This window comes from Lates calcarifer, unplaced genomic scaffold (genome assembly GCF_001640805.2).
Source record: "Lates calcarifer isolate ASB-BC8 unplaced genomic scaffold, TLL_Latcal_v3 _unitig_2098_quiver_1414, whole genome shotgun sequence".
NCBI classification, from domain to species: Eukaryota; Metazoa; Chordata; class Actinopteri; family Centropomidae; genus Lates; species Lates calcarifer.
The window spans coordinates 1510-29104 of record NW_026115980.1 but is presented as its reverse complement, the minus strand read 5'-3'; the positions used below and the strand labels follow the sequence as shown (position 1 = coordinate 29104).

Here is a 27595-nt window from a genome sequence, read left to right as displayed (position 1 = left end):
TCCGTCAGGGTCGGGGACTCGACTCGCGAGTACCAGTCTGACTCCGCCCGCTCCGCATCGTTTGGTCCTAATCTACAATTCAAACGACATGTTTGTCTCTGAGGTCTGAGCTGAACCCGGATCAGGCCTGACCCTGACGGAGCCTGGACCCGAAAGATCCGGGACAGACCTAGAGGATCCGGCTGCAGCGGGTCAGCGGGTGGGGGTTGGGGGGTGGGGGGCGATTTACTACAATAATAGTAATAATGTCCTGGATCCTGGATCAGATTCTGAACCTCTCCTCAGTTTTCTTCCTGTTTGATCTTCAGTCTGATCCAGATCCAGACTCTGATCCATCAACATGTTTGAACCTGGTTTTATCCAAAGTCCAGGATCCTGGAGGGTCAACACTAAAACCTGGTCTGATGATAGATCCAGGTTTGATCAGTGATTCAACAGTTCAGAGTCTGTTAAAGATCCAGAAACTTTCAATAAAAAAACTTTGATTTAAATGTAAAATAAGTTGATGAACAGTTTATTTTCTACAAACTTTAATATGTTCACATGGACGATAAACCTGCACCTGAATGAACGAATCAACGAATGAATGAATGAATGAATGAATGAAAGTCTGAGTAAAAACCAAACATTTAACCAAGTCTGATAAACATTGATAAACAAACAGCTCAGTGTTTTTCTGTTTTTAAAAATAAAGATGTTTCCTTAATCTTTGGTTTAAACTCATCTGAACATGTTGAAACGTTCTCAGTAACTGATGTCTTTTTGTTTCAGAACCAGAACCTTCTGTTACTGAAGAACCTCATTCAAAACTCCACCCACATTTGTCCCTAAATAAAGATCTGGATCTGATCTGCAGCTGAATCTGATGTTTAACTAAAATCATAAAATCATGAAAGTTTAAACGTTTAAAATCCTCAGAAGGTGACGTCACAGTCTTTGGGTCATGTGATCGTCAGCGTTTGACGACGTGTAACAGTCGGAGTTTAAGTCAGAGTTCAGGTCTCGTTCAGGTCCGGTCCGGTTCAGACAGGCCAACTTCAGTTCATGGTTTTTCTACTGAGCCTGAGCCTCCACCTCGGCCACGGAGATGAAGTGAGGACGGCGGCGAACCTTCCTCTTGGTGTTGTGTTTGAGGTTCCTCTGGTACATGTCTGCAGGAAAACGACAGGAAACACAGAGTTAAAGTAGAAAAGAAGACAGAGCGGTCCTCACCTGTGACTCTGCTGCACCTGATGGAGAAGACAGGAAATCGTACCTGTGAAGCTGATGACATACTCCCTCTGACCTTTGACCACCGTGACCTGGGCTGTTGGGTCAGACAGGAAGGCCTCCTCCAGAGTCCTGGACGTCTGTGATGTGGTGCGACTCTTCTCATCCTGAGGGACAGACGCAGGGGTTAGCATGCTAACATCACCGCTTGTTAGGCCTGACCTCTGACCTCTGACCCTCCAAAGCTTTGTTCATTAACCTCTGACTCACCGGCTGTCCATACTCCACCCACCGCCCCTGGTCTCCTCTGTAGTACCACTGCCACTTGGTGGTCAGGGCGTAGTGAGGCGGCTTCATGACGGAGGACACTGTGGAGAGGCGGCGAACTCGCTGTGACCTCCTAGTCATCGTCAGGAAGTTGACGGACGGATCGCCGGAGCTACAAACATAGAGAGGAAACGTTTTAGCCGCCACCTTGTCAACCTCAAACCTAACCTCTGACCTTTGACCTCTGACCTCTGAGTCTTTGATGGGTCGCAGAATTCTCGCTCGATGTCCTCCATGTTGTGCAGGTCGGTCCAGGTAAAGCCGTCAAACTCCTCCCACTTGTAGGGAAGGTGGAAGTGAACTCGGCGACACTCGTCTGCACAGAGAGACCAACACCAGACTCCATTTAAAAAACACTAGATTTAACAAACCAACAAAACACGACTCAAACATCTGCTTCCTGCTGATGACAAGTTTCCTCTGTAACACAGCATCTATGTTAGTGGACGGCTAATGTACCACAGCAGATTCACAGTGATGTTAAAACACCAATATTATCTCATATTTAATAAATCAGTTGATTCTTGACACACTCAGTCCAAGATGGCCGACAGTGGTAAACATGAAGAAAATGTTTCAGGTAAATAAACAAACATACATGTATCATAAATAACGACAATATTATATTACATGATATGATATTACAACCATAACTTTGCCCTTTTTCCTCCTGTTGTGTGACGTCCACCTGTAGTGAAAAAACTCTGAATGATAAAAACTTTTTTTTTTTTAAATCCAGATGATTTTTATCTAATTTTTATCAGAATTTCTGAATGAAGTGAAACAAAGTGATGCAATAAAACACATTTCACATGTAAATAATTAAAGATTCCCTGTGAGAAAAGAATAAATTCTGATGCTGATGTCTGATACTGTTTCAGTGATAAAGAGCTGACGTCAGGTCAGGATCAGTTCAGTTAGAGAGGAAACTGCTGCCACCTGCTGGACATCACTGTGAACTGCAGGAGAACAGACTGAAGAGACGACAGAAATCCCAGCTTCAGCTGAGACAAACACGTCTGCTGTGTGATCATTAAAATCATCAGTGAAATCAGAGCTGATCTGAACTCACTGTGGAACCTGCAGATGTTTCTAATGAAGTGTAGACAGATGTTGTCGTCCTCGTCCGTCTGAGCTGAAGGTTTCCACAAAGGGTCAGAAAGATTCTCTGACAAAGACAAAGACATGAAGAGAAATAAACTTCAGTCTGATAAAATATGAAAACATCCGTCATCTCAGCTCTGTCTCCTGTGTTTTTCAGACCTTGATATTTTCCACCTCCATCTTTTAAACTTCAGGACCAAAACTTCTTCACAGAAAAGTTCTTCACATAAAAAACAAACAAACCACAGGAAGATGTGAAACACTCCTGATCACGATCAGGACCAAGGACCAGGACCCTCTGATCCTGATCAGTCTGGGACTGGTTCGTCTGTTTGGTTCTTATTGTCAAACGCTTTGTGACCTTGTGTTTGAAAGGTGCTGTATAAATAAAGTTTATCATACCGGATATAGGTGTTGTGACCAGATGTGTTCTCCTCACCTGTGGGTTCGGCAGCGGCGGTGAGGTGGTGCATGTTCCTGTAGATGAAGGGCAGGTCGTGGATGATGTCTCCACTCAGTCCTCTCTCCTCAAGCAGTCGGCGGCCGTGGTCGCCGATGGCGTGTTGGCGGTTACACCTGAGTCCAAAGACGCAGTCGTCCTGAATGAAGTGCTGACACAGGTGAAGCTTGGTGCAGGTGTCCTGGAAGGAGCAGCCGCCGTGAGGACCGGGGCCTCTGTTATAGTGTGTGCACACCTGAGGCGACAGGTAAGACAGAGTGAGGACAGGAGACAGGAACAGATCACATGATTTAACGTCGGAATCAGACAATAAAGATTCTGATATCAGATGTACATTTTTTCTGTAATCTGAAAATCTTTTCTCAGAATTTTAAATCTTTTCATGAAATTATCAGATAGAGGATGATGAGACACAGATCTGAGTTCTGAGATCACAGGATTAAAAAAGTAATAATTTATGAAGCGTTTTGATTCTGAAAACTCAGTTAAATTTTTCTCTGTTTACCAGAGACATCTGATAATTAACTGAAATCATTTTCACTTTGAGATTTTAGTCACAAAATAAAAAGTTCTCACATAAATTAAAGTTTTCAGATAATTATTGGACAGATTTTTCATCATGAGATTCTTTTCTCATATTTATGATCAACCCATCTTTTCTCATAATTTTTAGATCTGAAAATCTCTGAAAAATCTCAGACCAAACGTGGATCTTTTTTTTTTAGATCCAGACATTGTGATTCTCAAGAAACCTCTTCTCGAATCTGTGAGTTTGTTTTTTCTCATTCTCTTAAAATCATCAGAATGTTCTTCAGTGTTTATAAGGTAACAAAATAAAGATTATTCAGATTTCTGAGATTGATTTTTCATGATTATAAAAAAGATGAAATGACAGTGAGGATTCCTGTGATTGTTGTAATGATACAGATTTCATTTCTCTGAAATGATGAGAAAACAGAGGAAGTGTTTTACTTTACCTCTGTAGAAACTGTCCTTTGTCAACACTTTTTACTTTTTTATTTCTTTTTTGTTCTTTTTTTTTCTTTGTTACTTTAATTTGTAGTTTCTGGATCTTTGCGGCTTCTCTTCGTCTGTTTCTTCTTCGTCACCCTCTCTGGACTTTATCGTTATCACAGCGTTTAGTCGCGGAGCTCGGCCTATTCTCCTACTCCATTAACTGATCTTCATCCTCTCATCCATTAAAGTCGGGACAGAAGCTACTCTGCTCCATCGCTCCAGAAAAGACGAGAGAGAAGAGTGAAAACCACAAACATTTCCCTTTGACATCACAGGTGTGTGACAGGTGTGTGAGGTGTGTGAGGTGTGTTACCTCAGGCAGCAGTGTGGGGTCGTTCTGCAGCAGCAGCAGGAACAGGTCGTCCTCGTTCAGCTCGTGCAGCGTGCACTCTCTCAGTAATCGATAGTTATGATCTGATCGGATGTCGTGGGAGAATTTACACGGTTTCCTGTGAATGATGACGACGACAATGTTATTGATCTGAGATCAGTTTAACATGTTCCTTCATCAACACACGCACACTACAGCAACTAATGTGTGTTAATCCGCTGCTGAAAATAGTCCCCAACAGAGTCACAGGTTGTTTGAGGAAATGACAGAGACCAGACTGAAGTCCACTCACGACTAAACTTCATCTACAGTTAAACATGATAAAATGGTTTTCATTTAATGTCTCTGCTACAGATTCTCTGCTTTGTGATTGGTCAGAGTCACAACATACGAGCTCCAGTAAAAACCTGAGGAATGAGCTGTGATCAAACAAACAGCTTCAACCTGATTCATCTTCATCATCATCATCATAACCTTCACCATCTTCATCATCATCACCATCATCATCATCTGTCTCTTCTCTCAGTTTCATTTCTCTGGAAACGTCACTCCTCCATCACCAAATACTTTTCCTTCACTTTCGTTTCTCTTCACCGCTGCAGCAGTTCTGTATCAATCCGCAGCAAAGGCACAGATAAAGTAGTCCCCGGAGATAAATGAAGGTTTAATAAAAAACAGAGACTTAATCTGTTCCTGTGTCTGTTTGATTTCTACGGAAGCCTGAAATAATCAAAAGAGCAGAGTTTCCTGGGCAGGGTGAGGGTAACAGCGTGTATTTCTCCGCTGCTCTTCACTCACTTTTATTTACCTGTTGTTCTCTGACGCTGACACACCTGTGCGCGTGGCTCACCTGCCTTTGCCGAACCTGCAGTTTCCGTAGATGAAGAACTTGCAGAGGTGCAGCTGCTGACACCCCCCCTCTCCCTCCCCCCTGCAGCGCTCTTCGCGGCCGTAGCTCCTGCACAGCCGCAGGGACGTCTTCGCCACCACCGTGCAGTCCCCCGGCCGCTCCCCGCCGTCACCCGCCGGGCCGCGGACCAGCAGGAAGCGGGGGCACCGCTTCAGGATGAAGCAGAATTCTTCTTCGGTGATGTGGCAGCGCTGCAGCAGCTTCCGGTGCAGCTGCAGCAGCTGCATGGCTCCTCTGCCGCCGCACAGGAGGCTGGTGGCCAGCAGGATCTCTCGGCTGTACCCGGACATGTCGACAGATCGGCGGCTTCACTCTCACTGAACACCGCCCGGCCCTCCACCGGGAGGACCAGGTCCGCGGAAAACACACATCCGCTCCGAGACTGTCACAATAAAAGCACGTGGAGACAAACACCTGAGACTCCTGATTCAGAAAACAAAGGCTGCGGTCGAATAGTCAAAAAAGATCTCCTTTCCTAATTACGTTTCCTTTCCTTCCTTACTTTGTGAAACATCATGTTCACTGTTGTTTGCTGTTGTCGTTTGTGTAAATACATCCATGGTTTAAAGCCGGGTCAGTCCTGTAGAAGTCTTATTATATATCCATGAAGTCACTAGGTTAACGCTCACAAACGAGCCGCGCCAGATCCAGAACGCGATTCGCTCGTCCTCGCGGCCCAGAGGCATGACGGGAGCAGCCCCACTGCGCATATTCAGTGGACCGAATAACGCGGAAGTAAACCCGGAAGCCAGGAACCTTTTCGGTGTATGTGCCAGGCGAGCAGCTCTGACAGGACTGAATGGCCGCCATTTTGGATCTGGTATCCAGCTCTAATAATGCACCCATGACTGAAGCTCCTGTCCTCAAAATTTAGAGACACTGAGATACTTCTGGGTCATTTCATTCATTTAGGAACCTTCCTAAGCAAAAACTACTCAACTGCAGACCCTAGGACTGACCTCTGACCTCTGACCTCACCTGTCACCTGTCACACCCTGCTCAGGTGTAGGAGGTTATTTCAGCTTGGTTTGGTTATTGACTGACATTTCTCTGACTCTCTTTTGACCAATAAAATGGATAAGACATTAAAAGCTTTATTAAACAACAACTCTGCTTCGTTCTGTTCATGTCTTTAATTACAGATGTTCAGTCTGAACAGATGTGAAGAACATCTGATTTAAAGCAGCTGTAAATTAACACGTTTGAATATAAAAACAGTGATAAACAGTCTGTGTGTTGATGAGGAAAAAAATAAATGATTATTGATATTGTTATTACTGTTGGGATCGTAGTGAACTATGAGCTCTGTAAGCAGCTGCTCTGTACTGATACTTTACCAACTGGTCCTTCATTAAAAGCTGCCTGTCAAAGGTCTGTTCATGGTCCTGACTGATGTAAATGACATCTTTCCTCTGTGTGGACAATGGCAGCGTATACAGACAGATAATACTGTCTTTCAAATGAAGATAGGTGTGCTGCTGTATTGTGAAAAGTGCCCGTCTGTTGGAGCAGTCAAATCACTTGGTTTGACTTTGCAGATACCAAACAAATGACCTTCATGGCCCAGAGACAGAGCTGAAAGCTTCATGAACAGAAATCCTCTGCTGCTCATTCATCTGATGAAGGCTCAAACATGGATGGAATGTGGATGTGCAATATCTGTATTTAGTTCATTTTCTGTCTCTATGTATAAAGTCCTGTGTATATTGCTCTTCTGTTAATATTTTTTATTACATTGTCATGTTTATACTGTTCTTATGTGTATATTTTTTTATAGCATTATCTTGTTTTTATCTTGTCTTTACTCATATTTATGTCTTTTTCTATCTTTTCAATCACTGATGCTGCTGCAACAATCTAAATTTCCCCATTGTAGGACTAATAAAGGATTATCTTATCTTATTAGTGTGAATGCTTCAAGCATTGTTCTTCGCTTCTTTATTAATATTTTTCCGTACCTTTTTTGGTCCCTAACTAGTCCCGCACGCTTTATGCCACATACACCATTAAGGTATCAAAATGTAAGCTTCTCCTGGACATTCCGGGATGTAACTTTTTGATCCGATGCTTCTATGATTTTATATTAATTTTATTATGAATTAAAAAATGAATGGGTCCCTATGGGAGCTTTCCCAATCCCAAGGTCCCCGGTTTGATCCCCGCTTCAGACAATGCACTTTATGCTGTAAAAACCACTCTGCTATGAAAATTTTTCACACTGTTTTGTTTTGCTTCTTTAACTTTTTATGCTTTTATGCTATTTTGCTATTTATAACAATTTTGCTATTTTGCAATTTTACTATCACTACAATTGCTTTTACTACCAAGCCTTCCACTGTGGACTTCAGTGGGGAGATCGGTAATGTGGATGCCTACCAACCCATGGTCTCGTGTTCAAGCCCTGACCCAGACAAATATGAAAAACCCCTCCTGAGAAAACCAATGATGACAGTTATGATAATAATAATATATATTGTTATGAATACTTTGTGCTTTTTGCAATTTTGCTATTTATGCAAGTTTACAATTTTACTATCACTACAATTCATTGTAGCACCACTCAGTACCCTGCTGCTGCTGTATTGTGAAAAGTGCCCGTCTGTTGGAGCAGTCAAATCACTTGGTTTGCATTTGCAGATAGCAAACAAATCTTAATCTTAAACTGTAAAGTAGTAACACCATGGTTTCTCAGTCCATTCAAACATCTACACACATCACATCTGTGAATTATTGGGAACTGATGTAGAGTCATCAGTCTTCTCTACCTGTACATGTCAGACTAACACTACACCTCCTCCATTCCTCTGTAGAAAGTGTCACAAACTGAGCCACAGCCGCACACAACCAACCCCATCAACTCATTACTGATCAACATGAGAATAAAGCACAAGAGAAAACTTTAGACCGACATTAACAGTCACACAGGGTGGAGAGGGTCATCACAGTGAACACCTGTGTGTGCATGTGTGAGTGCACGTGCATGAAAATGTACTGTCTTTATCTTTGTGAGCATGTGTGGATGTGGTTGGCTGCTGTGACCAGGTGTGTGTCTTACACGTGTACATCTACAGTATATAAGTGTGAGCATTGTCCTGCAGAGGAAGCAGGGAGCTGCTGTCCCACCAAACCCTATGACCCAGAGGTTCATCTCTCAGCATCTCCTCATACTGACGACCAGTGAGTTCATCCTCCCAAACAACCTCTGAGCATCCAGCATCTTTAAACTCTTCTCTCAGAGAAAAGCATCAGAGGTGTGTGTCAGTGTTTGTTGGACTCTGTGACACAGTGTGATGCTCAACTTGTTCTCTGTGCTTGTGTAAATGTAGGAGGTGTTTTCCTACCTGCAGTGATGGGGGGTAACACCAGGATCTTTGCTTCAGTTTGTCTGCTGCTCTGCTGGATGCTGCTCATCCACCCAGTCAGAGGTGGAAATCCACCTTCACAGGTGGGAGGACACAGTTAGTACAGAGAGAAATCCTCACATACTCATAATATGTCAGTAACAGTGTATGATACTGTGATTATCCACACAGGTATTCGGGACAGATGTGGGCACACAGACTGAGGTGAGTGTTTCAGCTGAGAGCTGTGATGTTTTCTTATTAAGCCACGACATGGTGTCAGTGACAGCTGCTGTTTGAATCAACACCAGTTATATTCTGAATTTAACATTGTAAAAGTTAAATTGTTGTAATTGGACTGATTGATTCATTATTTTACGAGTTATGGCTATTAAATAATAAGACTGAGCGTATGAGGATAAAACCAGATGGTTCACAGTCACACCAAGTGTTATATATTAAAGGTTGACAGAGGTTCTGAGACAACTGTCTGAAGAAGACCGACTACACTGTTTTGATCAGTGGAAGACCTGAATGCAGCAGTGTGTTGATGCAGAAGGGGAATATGTTGAAGGAGAAAGACACTGAAAAATGTTTTATGTTCAATATAATTCTATTACAGCATTAGTTGGGTTATTTAATAGCCATACCTTGTGTAGCCTTAGTTTTCAGGGAGAGGACCTCAGACTGACCGTCCACTCTCCAAATCAAACCTACAGTTTCATTACAGCACAATTTACTGTCTTAGTCCATAGTCAGGTTGGTTCTCAGCTCAACACCATTGTGTTAAACTGACTTTTATACAGATCTCAGAACAGTGTTGCTGTGGTGACAGATTTAACCTCTGACTGAATCATGTTTATCATGTTTATGAGAGATGTTTTATGGAGTGCATGAAGCTGTATTTATGTGCCACAGAGGAGGTGGAGGTCAGGGGTTAGGGTGGACAGAGGACTCACAGGGACCAAGTTGTCAGTGAACGTTACTGATGTGTTCAGCATCAACGTGTCTGTGACTCAGATTCATTAATAACGTCTTCATGACATTAACAGATCATCTGATCTGATCTGTTTCCTATAAAACACTTTCTCTGCTGCAGTTTAGTTTTATACAAACATCATTTCTCAGGTGGTTTGACCTCTGACATTTAACATCATCTCTTCTCTCTTCTGCCCTTAGGTCACAACCATACCACTCGACATGTCTGAGAAGGCTGTTGATGACATGTACTTTGGCTGCACTGAACAAATGACGAACGAAAACAAGGACAAAGATGAGAGAGGAAGAAAATTTGATGAATGTATAGAAAAGGCTAAAAAAACAAAACATGAAGGTCTTCACACGAAGCACATACAAGCACTCTGTACTTACACATCTGATGGGCTTTATGGGGATTTTAATACAGCAGTCAGGGAGGGCAAGGACAAGTATCTCGACAAGAACTTCAGATACAACTCCTTACATTTCTGGCTAACAGATGCTATACAGATCCTGAACAAAGACCTGTCTAGAACAAAAAAGTGTCTGACAGTTTATCGAAGAACCACAGTTAAATTTATTGGAGAAGAAAACAAGATAATTCGGTTAGGTTCCTTTTCTTCCACCTCTCACAGAACTGACCTGACTGACTTTGGTAAAGAAACCTGTTTTGTAATTGAAACCTGTCTAGCAGCTTATGTGGCAGATTATTCAAGCTATAACCAGGAGGAGGTTCTGATACCTCCATATGAAACATTCAAGATAACAAAGAAAATTGAGAATAATAAAGATAAACCTGCAGGTCTGACTGACTGTAAAGTCGTCTATGAGTTGAAGCATGCAGGAGGTAAAAGTGTTTTAAACTGTAAAACATCAGGTGTAGCTGCAGCTGCAAGAGAAGTTACGCAGCAGAATTAAAAACTATCTTAGCTGCTGCTGAAATATTTACCATAAGAATCCATCTGTGAGCCTTCAGCCTTATTCAGAACATCTCTGTGTCCAACATGTGTCTCAGTGTGAAATCAATAAACATGTTGTGAAGAAAAAAAGTGGATTTGTTGTTTTTGTTCAGTTAATGGTCAACAACCATCAACACCATGAACACTGACTAACTCTGATAATGTTTCCAATCACATCGATCAATAAATATTCACTCAAACAGCAGAGAGGGCTTATATTGATGACAGGGTTTGATCACATTCATCTTTGGAAACTGTCTCTTCCCTCCAGTCAGAGTTTACCTGTCTCTCAAAAAAACTCAAACTCAGGCAGCCGAACTAAACCTCATCTGACCAACTCACAGCAGCAAGAAGATTTTCACAGACTCACTCATCCGGTCTTGTTGTTCTGGTCTCAGGTTCTTTGGTTGATGCATCTCGTCCCATTGATCTGATTTCCAGAGAAAACAAAACAGAAAAGAAATTAAACCATGTCTTTGTCACCACAGCTGTGAAGTAAAAGAAACAATAAAAACTGTTGATCAAGTCTGGACAGGCCTGAGGCCTGTACTATGAAGTGAGGTAACTTTCTTATCAGAGTAACTACAGGAGTAACTTAGTGACGTCAGGTGTAACTTCCTGGTTAACCTGTGCTATGAAAGGTGGATAGGTTTTACCTGAGCTCTGTTGCCATAATAATTTACGCTGTGTGTGGGGGGGGGGGGCATTATTGTCCTGAAAGACAATATAACGCCACAGGCTGTTGTAATTGTAGACTACAGACCAACACATGCAGCATTAATGATGGAAATATGAATGTGAACCACTTTGTAGAAAGTTTCTATTTGATCCAGGTTCAGTTTCCACTGAGGCTGAAATACTGTTAACATGAAGTTCATACTGAACATAACAGCATTACATTCATACATATACAGCCTGAGTGTTCCAGGCAGAACATCATTAACAGGAACAGCTCATTCTCAGACATGTGACCCACGTGTTGACTGTAATCCAAGTATCTGAGAAATGATCACATATGTTCTGTGTCCTTCCATCTCATATTACAGATGAAGAATCCAGAGAACATGTGACCAGTCTCTCTGTCTTTGTTGGTTTGACACTGTGTCGTTAGAGTCTCTTTAAATTCCTCTAAACCCACTGAATTAACGTGCGCTCTTCATCTGAGAGATACGGTGCACGCCCCTTTGATCAACACGCACTAACTCTGATTAAGTTAACACCGACTCAACTGACCCACATCTGAACCACCGTCGTACCGTTTAACACAGATCGAGGCCGTCAGGGTTTGTCAACCCCGACTTTACCTGAGAACCTGAGTTCAACCACAGGAGGTTAAACTGTCTTCGTAGTACAGACCACTGGAGCAGCTCTGATCATGGCTGACACTCACCTCAGTTTGAACCAGTCTAACGAGGAGATGATTCAGGTCTGATCCAGCTCTGACTTTAGGTCAGACTGGAAGTCTCTCTCTCATTTTATCTACTTATTTTCATTTTCTCTGATCTGTGGTGTATTTACAGTCGAACCAAACTCAGACTCTGTTTCATCATTGTTTCTTTTTTCTTTAACAGAGAATTAGAAGCAGCCTGTGACTCTGAGCTGATTCTCTCAGTCTGACCTCCAGGTGTTTCTAATCAACAGGTGAGGACTGAAGAGTCAGAGCAGCAGCTCAGTCTGAGCTGATCCTCAGAGACATGAAGGCGACTGATCTGCTCTCAGTTTGTCTGCTTCTTCTTCAGACAGGTGAGAAACTCACTTCATCCTCAGCGCAGGTCAAAGTGTTATCACCTCATGTTAAAGTCTGATGTGTGTCTGTGCAGCTGGATTCAGTCTGAAACCGTCAAACACAACAGATCACAACAACAACAACAACAACAACAACCACCACACAGCTGCTGCTGCAGGTCAGGTTCTGTTCATGTTCAGTACAAACAGATTCAGCTCCGAGGAGATGAAGTCAGTTTAACTCAGGTTTTAGTTTCAGAGCTGCTGATGTTTCTCTTTGTTTCTTCAGAGTTGAACCTGAATGTGACGATAAATGGAAGTTTCTCTGGACACTTTGGCTTCAGTGGTACGTTCAAAACCTTAAACCTTAAGTCTGAAAGTGATCTACATCTTTGTCAGATCAGATGAAAATGCGATGGAGTGATCAAAACAAATTACATTTGTTTACGTTTTTATACACTATAAAATGTTTTATAAAAATGTAAATATGTGAAATTCATGTTTGATCTGTTAGTTTTGGTTTCCTGTTGAAATTTTGTGAGAGCCCTACACAATCTGCACTGAGATTGAAAGGTCCCTCAGATACAATAAAAACCTTCTGAAAGTTTAAGTTTTAAAATACTTTTATATTTTGTAATTTCTTTCGCTTATTAACTCGTTGATCTCAGACCTTCTAACTCGTTAACTTGTTAACTTGTTGATCTCAGACCTGGCCGGGGTCCGGCCCTTCATTCCAGAGCAGGAGATGGAGTCCAGGATCATCGGGGGTCAGGAGGCCTGGGCTCACTCGTGGCCCTGGCAGGTTTCTCTTCGTTTCGCCACCATGCCGGCCTGTGGGGGCGCCATCATCAGCCCGCTGTGGGTCATCTCTGCTGCTCACTGCTTCAAAAGGTCAGAGGTCATCAGCTCTTTGGTTTCTGACACAGCAGGTTCTGATCTGACAATGAACATCATGTCAGATTTTATCAGTTACGCTGATGAAAAACACTTTTCTTCATCACTGTTGAAATGATTTCAGTGTTTAAACATTGACCTCTGACCTCTCACTCTGTGAGAACAACAGCTGCTGAATAAACCTGTTTACAGATACAACAAAGCTTCTTTCTGGACGGTTCTGGCTGGAAAACACGACCTGGATAATCCTCATGAGGCAGGACAACAGGTCAGACACATTGATCCTTCACTGATTAATCAGATCAGAAAATCAGACTGATTGACTCTGAACAGTTCTGTGCAAAAGTTTTAGGTACTTTGGTTGTTTTTACTCTCATCCTTCATCAGTGCTATCAGGGGCAGGTTCCTCTGACCTGGTAAAAACCTTCACTCCCCTGAGGGAACAGATGTGGTGTAAAAACTGTTTTCAGTGCTGGTACGACTGATGAACCAAAGAATTAACGTAAGAAACTTTTGTTGGTCGTTCAGGAGGTTGGAGTCTCAATGATCATCAACCACTATGGCTACAACACTCGGACTAAAGAGAGTGACATGGCTCTGCTGAAGCTGCAGCGACCTGTGGTCTTCAACCAGTTCGTCAGACCCATCGACCTCTGGATGACTCCACTGCCTGTCCACAGGAAGTGCACCATCACCGGCTGGGGCTCCACCCGAGAGAGTGAGGACACGCTCAGACTCGTTTCTAGAACTCCTCAAACTGAAGGACCTGATGTTTGTCGTTCTCTCCTCAGATGGTCCTCGAGTGAACAGACTGCAGGAGGTGAATGTGACCATCCTGCCCCCTGACGTCTGTAACCAGTACTACCTCGGGAGGATCAGGTCCTCCATGTTCTGTGCTGGGAAGGACGGGGGAGGAGCTGATGCTTGTCAGGTGAGACCCAAGAAGGTTCAGGATCTGGACTCTGGTCAGAGACCGATGAGAGCAATCACATGACAGAATCTGTGTCGTCCTGTCGTCTTCCTGATTTGTCTCTGCTCTGTTTCTCTGTACCTCTGTCCTCTCTGGTCTCAGGGGGACTCCGGAGGTCCTCTGTCCTGCTTCACCGGCAGCAGGTACGAGCTGGCAGGTCTGGTGAGCTGGGGAGTCGGCTGTGGACGAGCCAGAAGACCAGGTGTCTACACCAAACTCCAGCAACACACTCCGTGGATCTACGACGTCATGAGTAAGTTTCTCAGACAATCCAACACCTGAGACTTTTCCTGTCAGAGTATCATGGTTTGTTTGATTTTTACAGGTGATCAGAACAGAGTTTACACAGACGACCTCACTAACAAAGGTATGTTTAACCTCACACACTTTCATCTTACACACTGATCCACCACCCTGTACAGATCTGACAAACCCTATCTATCAAACAACCTGATGCTGAGTCCTCAGTCTAGCTCTGTGTGTCTGTTGTTCACCTGGATGACAGAGGACAGGTGTGGTGAGCAGCAGAGCTCCAGCTGTGATCACGCTCCGGGCCTCGTTGGTCTCTCTGTGTCCCAGGACGGTGAGGTGTCAGTGGAGAACGTGACGGAGTCCTGCCCCTTCTTCTGGCCCTGGCAGGTCAGTCTCCAGTCCAACGGACGCCATTACTGCAGCGGAGTGCTCATCCACCGCCGCTGGGTCATCACCGCCAAACACTGTAACGTCAGGTAGATCATTGGTGTTCCTGCTGACGGCTGGTTCCTCCTCCGTTAACCCTAACCCTAACTGTCTATCCCTGCAGAGCTAAAGAGGACGTTGTGGCTCTGGGAGTCCACGATCTCCGGTTCTCCTCGTCTCAAACCGTCCCTGTGGATGAAGTCTTCAACCTGCCGCAGGACGGCAGCTTCCCGCCAAAATCTGACCTGTCTCTGGTCTGCCTCAGCGTTCCTGCCAGATTCAGTAAGAAAAGAGTTTAACTGAGATCCCTCCTCAGTGTCGTACAGATCGATGAGACTGTGGTTCTGTCTCCAGGCTCTCAGGTGTCTCCAGTTTGTGTCCTTGATGAAGACGAGGAGCTCGACAACAGCTGGCACTGCGTCACGACCGGGTGGGGGTCTGTGAAAACCACAGGTGACCTCAGTGTTTCTACATGTACAGGTGGAGACAGGTGGAGCTGAAACAACCAGAATGAAGCTTCACTCTTCTTTCCTGTGCAGGTGACGTTGATCCGGATCGTCTGCACCACGTTGGACTGACTCTGGTTAATCAGACCACCTGTAGACAGAAGTGGGGGGGGCTCGTCACTGACTCTCACATCTGTTCACATCCTGCGGGCTCCACCTCCTGCATGGTAATCAAACAAACAAACATGGCTGCCATGATCCCTGCTGCTTAACCTGGTAAACGCCGGGATCAGACGTCACATCTCAAACAGTACGTTAACACTGACTCACCTTCCAGGTAATGACACCTCGTGTTTTCCTCCGCAGGGCGACTCCGGAGCTCCTCTGTTCTGTCGGAAACACGGTGCCTACTTCCTGTTTGGTGTGGTCACATGGGGCAGCGGCCGCTGTGCCACAGACAAACCGTCCATCTTCACCAGAATATCTGATTATGATTCATGGATCACTGAGGTGACTGAAGACATGTGAATAAAGTAACGGAGGGTCTGTGAACCAATCAGCTTCAGTCATGTTTAATGACCATCAGGTTCAGATTGTTATTCTAAGTGTCTGACAACATCATGGAGAGGACTCCTACAGAGACAGAGCTTTTTATCAAAGAGGAAGATCCTTTTAGTTTAACCAGAAACATTTCTATATATCACTACTGTGACATTTCTCTGAGGTTTTCATTTCCTGTTGGATTTTATTTGATGGGGAAAAAAACACTACAAACAAAATGGAGCATTTTTTTTAAATCAACATTGATCTTTTCAGTTACAAATGATTCATTTTTTCATGTCTACAGATTCATAAAACTCAAAGGGTAAAAACAAAGTTTACATTTTCTAAACCAATCAGACGAGAAACCGAAACGTTCCTCGACAGAAACACCTGAGAGCACCTGAACGCATCATGACTGTTGGTTTTCTGTGAGAGTGGGTCCTCCACCTGCTGCCTGAGCCCGTCACTTCACCTGAACCAAGAGCCAGAGTTTCATCAGTTTAGAGGAGAAAACTCGGAGCAGACGTCAGCAGAGAGTTTAGCCTCAGCTGTCCTGCAGCAGGTCGTACGCTCCTCCGTTCACCACCTCGTGTTTGTCCTCCACCTGCAGACAGTGTCTGTGGTTACACCTGGACACCTCAGAGTCAGCAGTTTAAGACTGAGGTTTATGATGATGATGTGTGGGGAGGCTGAGACTCACTGGGACGTCAGGCGTTTCTGGAGCTGCTTCGTAAACTGGGTTACAGATGCTGCGACCGCCATCTGCAGGTGGAGCCGCCTCCTCCTCCTCCTCCTCCTCCTCCTCCTCCTCCTGTCAGAGGTCAAAGGTCACAGATGTTTGGATCGAACACTTTTCAAGGTCTTTCATTAAAAAATAAAAAATCTATGAGACTAATGACTGAACTGAATCTGTGTCAAAGTCAAACAGATGAATCTTAATTTCTTAAACTGATGTTTTTATAAACGTCATCAGAACAGTGGTGTTCATCTGTGAAGATTATCTGATGAACTAAACCTGGAAGGATCAGAAACTTTATTTGGTTTATTTTCTGGAATAATCCAGAGCCTGACATCACAGCAGGACTGAGAATCAACTGGACACACTCTGACCTTGAAGTAGTGGAAGTGGAAGGGTTTGGAGGTGTGGGTGTAGAAGTGGTAGCCGACGAAGACGACCCCCCCAACCAGGATGATCAGCAGCACCACTCCGACCCCCATCCCCGCCTTGTGCACCACGTGCATCTGCAGAGCCGATCGGAGACTGTTAACATCTTGTTACCTGTTGGAATGAGTCAATGCTGTGTTGCTCTGACAACACTCACCTCGTGGCGAGGAGGCGGGGCTTTCAGGGGGCCCTGGAGAACATGTATGATCCCGTTTGAGGCCAGGATGTCTGAGCTGGTGACGAAGCGGTCGTTGACGTAACGAGACGACTGAGGAGACATGAGTGTTTCAAACTTTAGCCACAGAAGCAACAGAAACTGTGTCAGATATAAAGATATAAAACAGAGATGTTTCTGTGTGTCGCCCCCTGGTGGACAGGTGTGGTGATGAATCTGACCAGAGCCGAGGGATCGAGCAGGTCTGCGACTCCAAGGACGGTCAGAGTCCCGACTCTGGTCCTGATCCGACTGCCGTTCTTCAACTGGCTGAGAGGCAGCGCCTGACCCTCGGACAGGTGGAACTCAATGTCCCTCTGAGACAAAGTCTGTAGGACAGGTGAGGAGAGGTGAGGAGAGGTGAGAACAGGTGAGGACAGGTGAGGTACCTGTTGCAATGACTCACCTGGTTGTCAGGGAGGCCGTCATTGTTGGCGACGAACAGCGTGGACTGGACCGTCAGGTTACTGAGACGCTTCACAAACTGTCTCCCGGACTCTGACGACTCAGAGTAATTCAGGATTTGCTGAAGAAGAAAAAATGTTTTTACAGGTGAAGAGGTGATGGTGGAGGTTCCACCTGAAGACAGGTAAACACCACGTTTTCTTTTTTAAACTGCTGCTGGTTCAGTGAACGGACGTCTCGGACTCACTGTGAGGAAGTTGGAAAAGGTGGGCGTGGCTCTGAGCACCTGCAGCAGGTTTCCTGTGCAGGCGAAGCCGTCACCAACGTAGCCGGTCTTACACTCGCACTTCACCTCTGAAACAGACAATAGCCGATCAATACATCACAATCGATCAACTGATCGATGAATCTTCACCATCCTCTTCCTCGCTCACCCTTCATCCTGTAGCAGAACGTGTCCCAGGTCTCGCTCAGGTTCTTGCGGACTCCGTAGTCCACGATGCCGACGTGTCCGAAGCCACAATTGGGGTTGGAGTAGGTGGTGGGGTACGCCACTCGGGCCTGGTCCAACCAGCCGGCGGCGCACATGTTCATCCCGCCCTGCAGAGACACCACGAGCCGCAGCTTTAACCACAGACCCCCTCCCCTCCAACAGCTGTGTCTGTGATGTGTTCACTGACCTGCTGAGCGTAGGACAGCTGAGTGTAGGTGGCCAGGCTGCCTCCCTCTGCAGTGCAGGCCTGCTGAGCTGCGGTGAAGTTCAGTTTGTACTGACCTTTATCTGAGCGGTAGTGAAACACACCAAGCGTCGCATCTGCACTCAAACACAACACAACAACATGAACACAAACAGCAACACGAGTTCACACCGAGACTCGTTTAAACTGTTGAAGTAGTTGTTGTTGTAAATAAAGTTGTTTACTCTAAGTCTTAAAGGGCCGGCGTCTGATTTACCTTCAAAGTGCAGGTCTGTACATTTGGCGTCCTGATGACATCGCCCGTTGTCTTGGAGACAGCGGCTGATCAGCAGCTGTTTGACCTCACAGGTGAGTCCGTCTCCGACGTAGTTGTCTTTACAGGTGCACTTCTTCTTCCCCTGTTCACAGAGAAACGTCGTCACCACGGCTCAGATGTGTCTGAACCTGAGGAGGAGTAAAACTCACCGGAGCCGTCATGGTGCAGGTGGCGTGTTCATGGCAGCCTCCGTTGTCCCCAGAGATGCAGGGGTCAATGGGCTGACAGGTGAAGCCATCTCCAGAGTGACCTTTAGGACAGGTGCAGCTCACCTTCTCTCCTTTCTGAGAACATTTGGCTCCTTTGGCACAGCCGCCGTTCCAGACCTGACACATGTCTACAACTGAACACAGAGAAACACCTGATCAGAGGAAACATGACGACCTGAGCAGGTGGATCAGGTGATCACTCTGTGATCAGCTCGTGGTGTCAGTGGAACACTGTAATACTGAAGGTAAAACATCATTTCTTTGTGTTCACAGTGTATTTACCTATACAGGTGAACCCATCTCCTTCATAAAATGGCCGACAGACGCAGGTGTTGTTTTCCTTACAAACAGCCTTTGGAGAACAGGGCGGAGAACACCTGAAGACTTCAGCTGCAGGAGACAGACTCGGTCAGAGATCAGGGGTTTATGAGTGGCGGTCAGCCACCAGGGGGCGACCCTCTCCTGTCAGCCATCTTTGTTTACAGAGAGAGAACAGAGGATCTGAGAGTGTGATGTTTAATAAACGGTGAACTCACTCTGCTCCGCGTCACATCGCTCTCCAGTCCATCCTGCCTCACACAGACACGCCCCCGTACCTCTGCGTCCATCGTCACATGACCCGTGTTCTGAGCAGTTACAGGCTGAAACACGTTAAATACAGACAGTCAGAGGAACCTGCAGGATCAGGACTCACACAGGAAACCACGTGACACCTGCTCACCTTTACAGGTTGAACCGTAAAACCTGTCGCTGCACCGCTCGCAGGCCACGCCCCCGAAACCGGCGTCACAGGTACATGTTCCGTTACCAAGGTGACCGTCGTCACATTTACCACGGTTACTGCAGGGAGAGCCCACGCCGCCAGGACACACTGAGAACCAATCATGATGAGCTCATTAATATATTCATGATGTCAGAAGGAAAAATGGAGACCTCTTTGTGCCAAAACAAACGAAATGAAAAGTTAGGAATAATAAAAATAAAAATATTTATAGTAAAAATCAGAACATTTTAGTTGACTGATGAAATATTCAGTAAAAATCTCAATGGTTTGACTTGTCAAAATTATAAATCAAAAAAATAATTTATGTTAAACTGATTAGAATACGTTGAACAGCTGCTGAATGTCGTGGTAAATCCCTCTGAAATATTTTATATGTCGTCGACGGGGTCGTCTCACCCAGACAGTCTCGTCCGTGGTAACCATGGCAACACTTTGGCTGCCAGAAGTTGACGGTGCAGATGCTGCGACAGCCCGAGTTTTTAGTGACAAACATGGTGGGAAGGTCGCACTTCTGAATCTCCTGAACACAGAACAACACGTCAGATATTTACTGATCAATCCACCCTGACAGAGATGGTTGATTTATATACGTGTTGATGATGATGATGATGAAGATCAGACCTTTAGTTTGGATCCTCTGGGACAGCGAGAAGCTGAGGAGATGCACAGTCCACAACTCATCTACCACAGAAGAAGAAAAACAACATGCAGACCTTTAACGTCCTGGATGCTATCAGAGGCTGATGGCTAATGTTAGCTGTGAGTAATTCTAGTTTGGTTTGTTTTACAGTGAAACGTCAGTGAAGCGAGGATTCACCTGGAGATCAAAGGTCGTCTGTTCATCGCAGCGTCCTCCGAGGCTGGGCGGAGTCAACAGGCAGTCGATGCCATAGGCGATCCCGCCGTTAAAGACGAGGTGTCTCTGAACGATCCGACACTTCTCGTCATTCACAAAGATTTCTCCCTGTTCAGAAACAAACGTTAAATCAGACCCAATGTCACCTGTTTGATCTCTGCCGCCGTCATACTCACGATATCGTCCATTCCTCCACAGGTGAAGGAGAGCGGCGAACCCTGCAGAGTCCGACCTGAGTCCAAGTGGATCAGACCTTCAGCGTAAATCTGAGTTAGAGAAAAACAGAGAATCTCATCAGTCAGGAGTCCTTCTGTTCAGACGTTTGGTGAGAAGATTAAATGTTGGTTTCAGTTCTCCACCTTCTGTGCCTGCAGGATGTGGTACTTCAGGTACTCTACCAGCTGAGGTCGGTTGTGTTGATGGAACAGGAAGTCCTTCTGCTCCTGCGGCAGAGACGCCATGATGGCATCTGAGGGCAGGAAGATGGTCACAGGCTGATACATCCCATCGTTCACCAGGTCCATCACACCTGTGTCCTGAAATGCAGGTAAACCTCTGTCAGCATGAGACTGAAGCCTGAGAGAGGAGGAGGAAACACGACGAGTCAAAGAGTTTAAACATCTCACCTGGAGCAGTTTGTAAAAGGTTTTATAGCCGTGACGTTCAGCCACGTCGGTCAGGTTCAGCTGTTCAGGAGAAAAACATCTGATCAGTGGATTCACAGGAAATAAACTGAAACGATGAACTGATCGACTATCCTGGACTGAACCAGCACTCTGAACACATCAATTCACTGATTAATGAGAAGCAGATCGACAGGTGAACTGACAGGAACGTCTGGACCCTTGATCAAGTCTGGAGGAAACAGGATCCTGTTAATCTCATGGAAGATCCCGTTGATGCTGACGTCGTGGCTGTATGTCACGTTCGCCTGGTTGATGAAGATGTTTCCCTGAAAATATCAACAGTCACAGTCTCAGTTTGTTGCCAACCAACAGGCTTCATTTCATCCCTGTTATCAGGAGGCTTTTATTGTGAAAATATCCAGGGTGCAGGTGACCCAGAGCCTGGTCACCTGGACAGAGCTGGTGGTCAAGACGAGTCCGGACAGCGACGTCAGGTTTCGGGGTTGGCTCAGGTCGACGGGCAGCAGAGTGTGACACATGACGATGTGGCTGCGCAGAATGGAGGCGAACTGCTCTTTACTTTTCTCCGACATCAACGACTTCATCTAAAAAGACAAAAAATGAAATAAATCCTCAGCTTCACTCAGCAGCAAAATCTTTTCATTTCACATCAGAGACAGAATCATCAAGTTTTATACTCAAAACATTTAGTTTTTCTTTCACATCATTTATCATTCTTACAGTTCATCCTGAGGGAACATGAACATCTGAAGATGTTTCAGTCTGAACTCTCATCGTCGTCCAGAGACGAGACAAAGTCTGTTCAGAATCGAGTGAAGTTAAACTCGTTACCTTGTCTTTGTCGGCGCTGAAGGCGTCGCTGCTCGGAGCAAAGACGGTGAACGGGCCTCGACCTTTCAGAGAAATCTCCACCATCTGAAACCAGAGTTTAGTCATCGTTAACCTGTTCTCACCTGTTCTGACCTGCAGGGGGCAGCAGAGCACAGTGTCATCACTCACCATCAGACCCAGGTAGAAGTCTCTGTGCTTCCTCGTCAGGATTTCCTGCAGAGAGTTGACCGTTAGCTTTGAGAGCCACAGACACTCGTTTCCTTCTGTTTTAGTGTCAACTCACCTTCCCCACGGTGCCTCTGCAGCTCAGACCGTCTCCGATGAAGCTGTTGGCGCACGTGCAGGTACGAACACCTGGACTGGTCATATTACACACGGCGAACTGGTGGCAGCCTCCATTTTTCTGGAAACATCAGGATAAAGATACGAGAGTGTTAAGACTGAGAACAGACCTGAGGCTCAAGCTCAATTAAAAAGGTTTGTTACTCGTTTCAGATCACAGCTCGGTGGAGACCCCTGCTGGTCAAAGTTAGGGACTGCATTGTGTCACACAACACACATCTGAAGCAACTCACCTGTGTGTCAGGTGAACACTGCACTCTGTTTTGGAATATACTGGGACTGTGAACTCACTGTAAATAGATCATTATGCTGTTTATCTTTTTCAAGACTTTCTCACTTTTTAGATTTTCAGACTTCTATTCCTTACACATTTTGATATTTTTTATTATTTTTGTCATTACCTATCCTTTGTAAATGAGTAAAACTCATGATCAGAGGAGGTAAATAAATGTACACTGGCATCAGGGAAACGCCAGGTCAGTTGTCCTGGGCCCAAAGGTCCTGCTAATGTTTAAATAAAAGCTTATTATTTTATCTTCCCTCATTTCCTTGACATAATTGTTGAAAATTATTTTACTTTCTCCCCCATGAAGCAAAAAATGGTTTGGTTGAACCAGGCACAGACTTTTCAACAAGACAAACTCACCTTTCGACACAAGTTGATCATCTGACAGCTCTGTCCATCACCGGAATAACCGTCACTGCAGGAACAGGAAGTCTGCAGAGTCGGAGGAAATGACATTGCATAGTAAACGTGGTGCAGTGAATGCCTCACCGTCTGCAGACAGTCAAATTAAAACCAGTTTTTACTTTGTTCGGTCCGACGTGAACGCAGTCTGCGTTGACATGACAGCCTCCGTTTCCCTCCAGACACGGATTTATCTCTGAGGGAGAAACACAAAACTCCTGCAGCACTCGAACGCACCATGCCGACAAAGAGATTCATACTGATACACAAACTGAGAAACGTTTTTCACCCACCGACACAAATGAGTCCGTCTCCGGAGTATCCGCTGTTACAGACACAGTCTCTGCGTCCAGGTCGAGTCCTTTTACAGACGGCGTACAGACTGCAGCCGCCATTATCCACCGCACACGCGTCCTTCGCTGCAGTCGACACCATCATCACCATAATCATCATTCACTGAACCAAGCTCAGGAAAATAAACAGTGTGTGAGTTTGTTGAGATGAGTGGAGGCTGAGTTCAGGTGAGACTGATTCACCTGGTGCTCTTTACCTTGACAGACGGTTCCGTTTCCTTCAAATCCTGCAGCACAGAGACACTGAGGTCCGGACGGTCCAATCACACAGCTGTCAGACAGGAAGAGAATGTAAAACCAGCAGCAGCCTGCAGGGGGCGCGGCAGCAGACTGATCAGGTGTGTAACTTACTTTGCGCTGGTGTGACATTTGACTGAGCCGCACAGTTCATCAGCTTTAGACTCAAACTCTGGAAAACACATGTAAAACACACTCAGTATTTAGCTTCATTAATAAGAGACAAACTTCTCAGATTAAAGTCGTAAATCTACAAGAGAAAAAATGTTTACAGTTTTTGTTAAAACTGTTTATATGTAACACTGCTACTCTGAACAAAACTGAGAAAAAATACATTTTTAAGTTTTTAAAAACTTAAAGATAGATAAGGTTTTTTTCCACAATGTCCCCTCCCGGGCTCTGTGGCATTGGTCTTTTATTTTCTTACTCTCGTCACAGAGGACTCCTCTCCAGCCGACGTCACACTCACACGTGCCGTCTCCTGCTGGTCCTTCGTTACAGCGGCCATTTTTACAGCCACAGTCTGAGGGAGAAACAGGTGAACTCAGACCTTACAGGGAAGGTAAATGTGTTTTATTCACAGTTTACTGTCAGGGGGATACTGACCCTGGTCGCAGTGGACTCCATATTTCCCGCTCTGACAGGTCTCACAGGCCGTCCCATTGAACCCTCTGTTACACCGACACACTCCGGTCCCGTTGATCCCGTCCAAACACGCTCCATTACCAAAGCAGGGACGACCCTGCAGACCGGGACATGGCTCGCAGCGCTCCCCGAAAAACCCTCCACAACACCTGCGCACCTGCAAACAGCAACACCTTTAACACTGCAAGGGAACATGGCGTTTCCGTCCTCAACGTGTTTCATCTCTGAGAGCAGATGAGACGTACAATGTTCTTCTGAAGGCAGGTGGCTCTGCAGCCGAGGGTCAGCAGACGCTCCTCCTCAAACACCCGAGTGAACATACACTTCCTGGTCCTGGCTGATCTCTGCAGACAGCAGCAGGTCAAAGGTCATCTGTTTGTTTTCAACTCAATCCTGCATCAATAATCACTAATCACTGTAAAGGGTCAGTTCACACAAACTACAACAGTTGTTTCTTTCTGCCCAGATTCACAAGTTTTAGGTGGAAATGATTAATTTAAAATATTTATATCTTGCATTTTATACAGGTGTTCAGTAAAATACATTGTCTCAAATAAACAAATTTGAAAAATCTAATAACGTTCTATGTTTGTGTTTTGTTTCCTGTGCAGAAACTAAACATTAAATCCAACCTATCAGCAGTTCTTCACATGAGCAGACTGCTCCCTTTATACCCAAGTAAATATTCATTAATCACTGAAATTAATTTTACACTTTTTGTGTTTCTATTTTAATGTAGTCTCTTTCACAAGAACCACATTTTTCAATTATCAAATCTTTCCAGGAACTTTCAGATTTTAGGAAATACTAGTCTAATTTTAGTTGAATACAAAATCACATCATCTGCAAACAAACTGATTTTACACTTTTCTTTTTGTGGATTTGTTCGACTTCTTTCTTCTTTAAATCCAGATTTTTCAAGTGAAGATTCTGCTGTTTGATTTCGAACATTAATGTTTGCTTGTCAGTTGAGTTTCATCTTACGTCTGGGACGGTGTCATTAGGACAGATTTTGCCTTGTGGGAACAAACAGTCGACACACGTTCCCTGTGGAAAACAAAGAGAACCCTGTTAATATTCATCAGAGGTTCCATTTGAGTTTGTTGGTCTCTGCTGTGATTTGACAACAGTACCGGGACTTTCTGGTACGTTGCTTCGTCGCAGCGGTTCCTGTTGATCTGTAGAACAGCCGACAGACCATGGATCACTCCTTTACCGCTCAGGATGTTGGAGGAGTTTATCTGAGCGTCGTTCACAAACAGCTGAAGCAGAGAAAACAGGATTATTTTAGTTCAGATGATGATGAGATCAGATACATCAATGGTTTCAGATTTGAACCTTTCCGTCTCGGGGGAAGATGCCGAGCTGGAAGGAGAATCCGAGCAGCGTCTGTTTGTATCCACCGGGCTGCAGGTCAGTCTTTAACAGACGCTCTGCTGCCACCACATGGTAACGAGTCGTATTCACATCCTGTCAACAGAAACAAAACCACCTGAGCCTTTTCTACACATTTCTACAACAGTTAAGGTCTGATATTTAACAGATGGATGCATTTATGGACGACTAGAAAAGTTCTCTTCTGATACTTTCAGCAGTTTTTCTGTGACAGATTTGGGTAGGGACTTAATTTAAAAACTGTCCTGCTGCAATCTGTTCTTGCCTTTACAACAAGCCTTCATTTGTGATTCTAATCCTTCTAAGGAGTTTGTAATCAATCATGGAAACTGGTGTTTTTTTTGTATTTTTTTTGATGATCTAACTCCACATACCAGGGCAGTAGCAGCCATTTTCTTCAGGTAATCGTTGATGGCAGCGTCTGTCGGCGCGAAGATGGTGAATTCATCGGCGTGTTCGATCTCGTCTGTCAGGTTGTAATCCTGAACAACAAATACAAACTGTAAACAGCAGATATTCCTCTGGAGTTGAAGCTGAACGGTGCTATGTCTGTTTATGCGTTCGTACGATGAGATATGATCTGAAGAGCGAGAACTCGGGTCTCAGAGCGAGCGTCGCCAGCAGCCCTTCGCTCAGCTTCCTGTCAGGAACCAACACCTGAGGATGGAAACAGTTGGAGAGTCAGTCTACGGCGTCAGAGCTTCATCAACATCGTTCACTCTGGGAGCTCTATACCTTATCGATGATGTGGATCAGCCCGTTGGTCGCAGCGATGTTGGATGTGGTGATGGTGGCTCCACCCACGACTGTGACCTGAGAGAACCAACCACAAAGGATTCATATAGGAGACGTGTCTGGGGTTCAGATGAAGGTTCTACATGTAGTAGTCAGAGGTCAGAGGTCAGAGCAGGTTTAACCTGGTTTTACTGACAGAGATGATAGAAACCAGCTCCTCTGTGGACTCACCTCATTGGCTGTTGAAAACAGGAAATGTTGTCTTGAGAAGTGAAGTGACAGAGGAAGCAGAGCTCAGGCTGGATAACGGAAAGTTACCAGGGATCATGTGATTCCTGTCAGAGGTGAGATATGTTAAAAAACAACTGGAAACAGAGCTGAGTTTTAGTCTGTTAACATTCAGGACATTTCGATCATGAGGTCTTAAAATCAAACAGAGCTGAAACCTGATGAGACTCGGCAGGTTTCCCTTCGTGGTCCAGAAGTTTCTGTCATCCAGAGACATTTTTGTGACAGCGTCTGAAGATGGAACCAGGAGGGTGAGGTTCTGATCCGACAGAGACCAGGACAGACCGGAGTCCTGACAGAGGACGGCATAGAGATAGAAACATAGGTTCAGGCAGTGTGTTTTATATACAGATTTAAAATGGTATACCATTCTTCAGGTTCTGTTCTGGTTCCTGAACCGTTCAGAGCTTTTCAGCCAAAATAAGCTGGGTTGTGACCCAAAGAGTCGGTTCAGGAGTCTGGATTCTCTGCTCTGACCAGACCTTTACTCTCTGAGTCTGTTGGTGAAACTCACCATCGTCCATTTGAAGAAGTCGGAGGCCTTCAGGCAGAGCCATCAGCTCCTGAAACCATCAGATCATCAGACTCAGGTTTGGTGGTGAGGAGAACTTCTTGTTTAACATCTCGGTCATCACTCACCTGCTCCACCGAACCGAAACAGATCTGACCGTCTCCAACGTACCCTTCATCACAGACACAGCTCCACTGAGAGGACAGGAGCCGACAGCTGGCCTGAGCACAGGGACAGGAAGCTGAGACCTGATCCGAGTCTGACCATCGATATCGATCAACATTATGATCAATAATCAATCTGTTTAAAGACTCAAAGACATGGAATCTATTTTATATGACAATGATTCTGTTCTAATGGTAACACATACAGATAAAACAGTGG

At 45.0% G+C, this 27595-nt stretch overlaps 4 protein-coding genes and 1 long non-coding RNA gene across 5 annotated transcripts; 2 read left to right on the top strand and 3 right to left on the bottom strand.

The window, feature by feature from the left end:
- Window positions 1-498: 498 nt before the first annotated feature.
- Window positions 499-6359, bottom strand: LOC108892197 (protein mono-ADP-ribosyltransferase PARP12). The gene is made up of 8 exons (XM_018689631.2): window positions 5299-6359; window positions 4431-4566; window positions 3080-3335; window positions 2609-2704; window positions 1726-1852; window positions 1480-1648; window positions 1256-1376; window positions 499-1151 (listed from the first exon to the last, which is right to left on the bottom strand). Exons 1-8 carry the CDS (start codon window positions 5646-5648, stop codon window positions 1054-1056), a joined length of 1353 nt encoding a protein of 450 aa, XP_018545147.1. The 5' UTR covers window positions 5649-6359; the 3' UTR covers window positions 499-1053.
- A 2104-nt stretch (window positions 6360-8463) lies between these two features.
- Window positions 8464-10726, top strand: LOC108892198 (T-cell ecto-ADP-ribosyltransferase 1). The gene is made up of 4 exons (XM_018689632.2): window positions 8464-8535; window positions 8685-8803; window positions 8892-8924; window positions 9879-10726. The coding sequence occupies exons 1-4, from the start codon at window positions 8490-8492 to the stop codon at window positions 10593-10595; spliced, it is 915 nt and encodes a 304-aa protein (XP_018545148.1). The 5' UTR covers window positions 8464-8489; the 3' UTR covers window positions 10596-10726.
- A 1549-nt stretch (window positions 10727-12275) lies between these two features.
- LOC108892196 (transmembrane protease serine 9) lies at window positions 12276-15403 on the top strand. Its single transcript, XM_018689628.2, has 12 exons — window positions 12276-12379; window positions 12457-12540; window positions 12651-12707; window positions 13069-13252; window positions 13448-13523; window positions 13784-13973; window positions 14047-14186; window positions 14328-14478; window positions 14551-14592; window positions 14731-14953; window positions 15028-15185; window positions 15258-15403. Exons 1-12 carry the CDS (start codon window positions 12331-12333, stop codon window positions 15401-15403), a joined length of 1500 nt encoding a protein of 499 aa, XP_018545144.2. The 5' UTR covers window positions 12276-12330.
- Window positions 15404-15905: 502 nt separating this feature from the next.
- Window positions 15906-26327, bottom strand: LOC108892199 (stabilin-2). Its single transcript, XM_018689635.2, has 38 exons — window positions 26245-26327; window positions 26052-26159; window positions 25621-25752; window positions 25416-25544; window positions 25267-25329; window positions 24528-24626; window positions 24244-24439; window positions 24065-24160; window positions 23752-23809; window positions 23598-23671; window positions 23341-23466; window positions 23170-23243; window positions 23006-23077; window positions 22301-22420; window positions 22186-22230; window positions 22018-22101; window positions 21615-21770; window positions 21369-21491; window positions 21166-21225; window positions 20899-21075; window positions 20716-20805; window positions 20501-20647; window positions 20305-20364; window positions 20080-20203; window positions 19621-19770; window positions 19436-19540; window positions 19182-19289; window positions 18840-19033; window positions 18631-18772; window positions 18357-18490; window positions 18111-18276; window positions 17924-18030; window positions 17678-17797; window positions 17454-17600; window positions 17215-17325; window positions 17003-17134; window positions 16593-16688; window positions 15906-16496 (listed from the first exon to the last, which is right to left on the bottom strand). Exons 2-38 carry the CDS (start codon window positions 26067-26069, stop codon window positions 16437-16439), a joined length of 4095 nt encoding a protein of 1364 aa, XP_018545151.1. The 5' UTR covers window positions 26070-26159; window positions 26245-26327; the 3' UTR covers window positions 15906-16436.
- Window positions 26328-26658: 331 nt separating this feature from the next.
- LOC108892200 (uncharacterized) lies at window positions 26659-27240 on the bottom strand. The gene is made up of 3 exons (XR_001962428.2): window positions 27215-27240; window positions 26859-26992; window positions 26659-26747 (listed from the first exon to the last, which is right to left on the bottom strand). It is a non-coding gene; the product is annotated as an uncharacterized LOC108892200 (long non-coding RNA).
- Window positions 27241-27595: the final 355 nt, after the last annotated feature.

Bases quoted from the DNA above. Each gene is read 5' to 3' on its own strand.
- LOC108892197 (XM_018689631.2), bottom strand. From the start codon at position 5,648: ATGTCCGGGTACAGCCGAGAGATCCTGCTGGCCACCAGCCTCCTGTGC. The intron at 3,336-4,430 runs GTAACACACCTC...CTGTCGCCTCAG, and splicing joins ACCCCACACTGCTGCCTGAG to GTGTGCACACACTATAACAG. The intron at 2,705-3,079 runs GTGAGGAGAACA...TGTCTTTGTCAG, and splicing joins CGCCGCTGCCGAACCCACAG to AGAATCTTTCTGACCCTTTG.
- LOC108892198 (XM_018689632.2), top strand. From the start codon at position 8,490: ATGACCCAGAGGTTCATCTCTCAGCATCTCCTCATACTGACGACCA. The intron at 8,804-8,891 runs GTGGGAGGACAC...TTATCCACACAG, and splicing joins GTGGAAATCCACCTTCACAG to GTATTCGGGACAGATGTGGG. The intron at 8,925-9,878 runs GTGAGTGTTTCA...TTCTGCCCTTAG, and splicing joins ATGTGGGCACACAGACTGAG to GTCACAACCATACCACTCGA.
- LOC108892196 (XM_018689628.2), top strand. From the start codon at position 12,331: ATGAAGGCGACTGATCTGCTCTCAGTTTGTCTGCTTCTTCTTCAGACA. The intron at 12,541-12,650 runs GTCAGGTTCTGT...TTGTTTCTTCAG, and splicing joins CCACACAGCTGCTGCTGCAG to AGTTGAACCTGAATGTGACG. The intron at 13,253-13,447 runs GTCAGAGGTCAT...ACCTGTTTACAG, and splicing joins GCTGCTCACTGCTTCAAAAG to ATACAACAAAGCTTCTTTCT.
- LOC108892199 (XM_018689635.2), bottom strand. The intron at 24,627-25,266 runs GTAAGATGAAAC...TGCTGTCTGCAG, and splicing joins CTAATGACACCGTCCCAGAC to AGATCAGCCAGGACCAGGAA. The intron at 21,492-21,614 runs GTGACCAGGCTC...TGATATTTTCAG, and splicing joins TGACCACCAGCTCTGTCCAG to GGAAACATCTTCATCAACCA.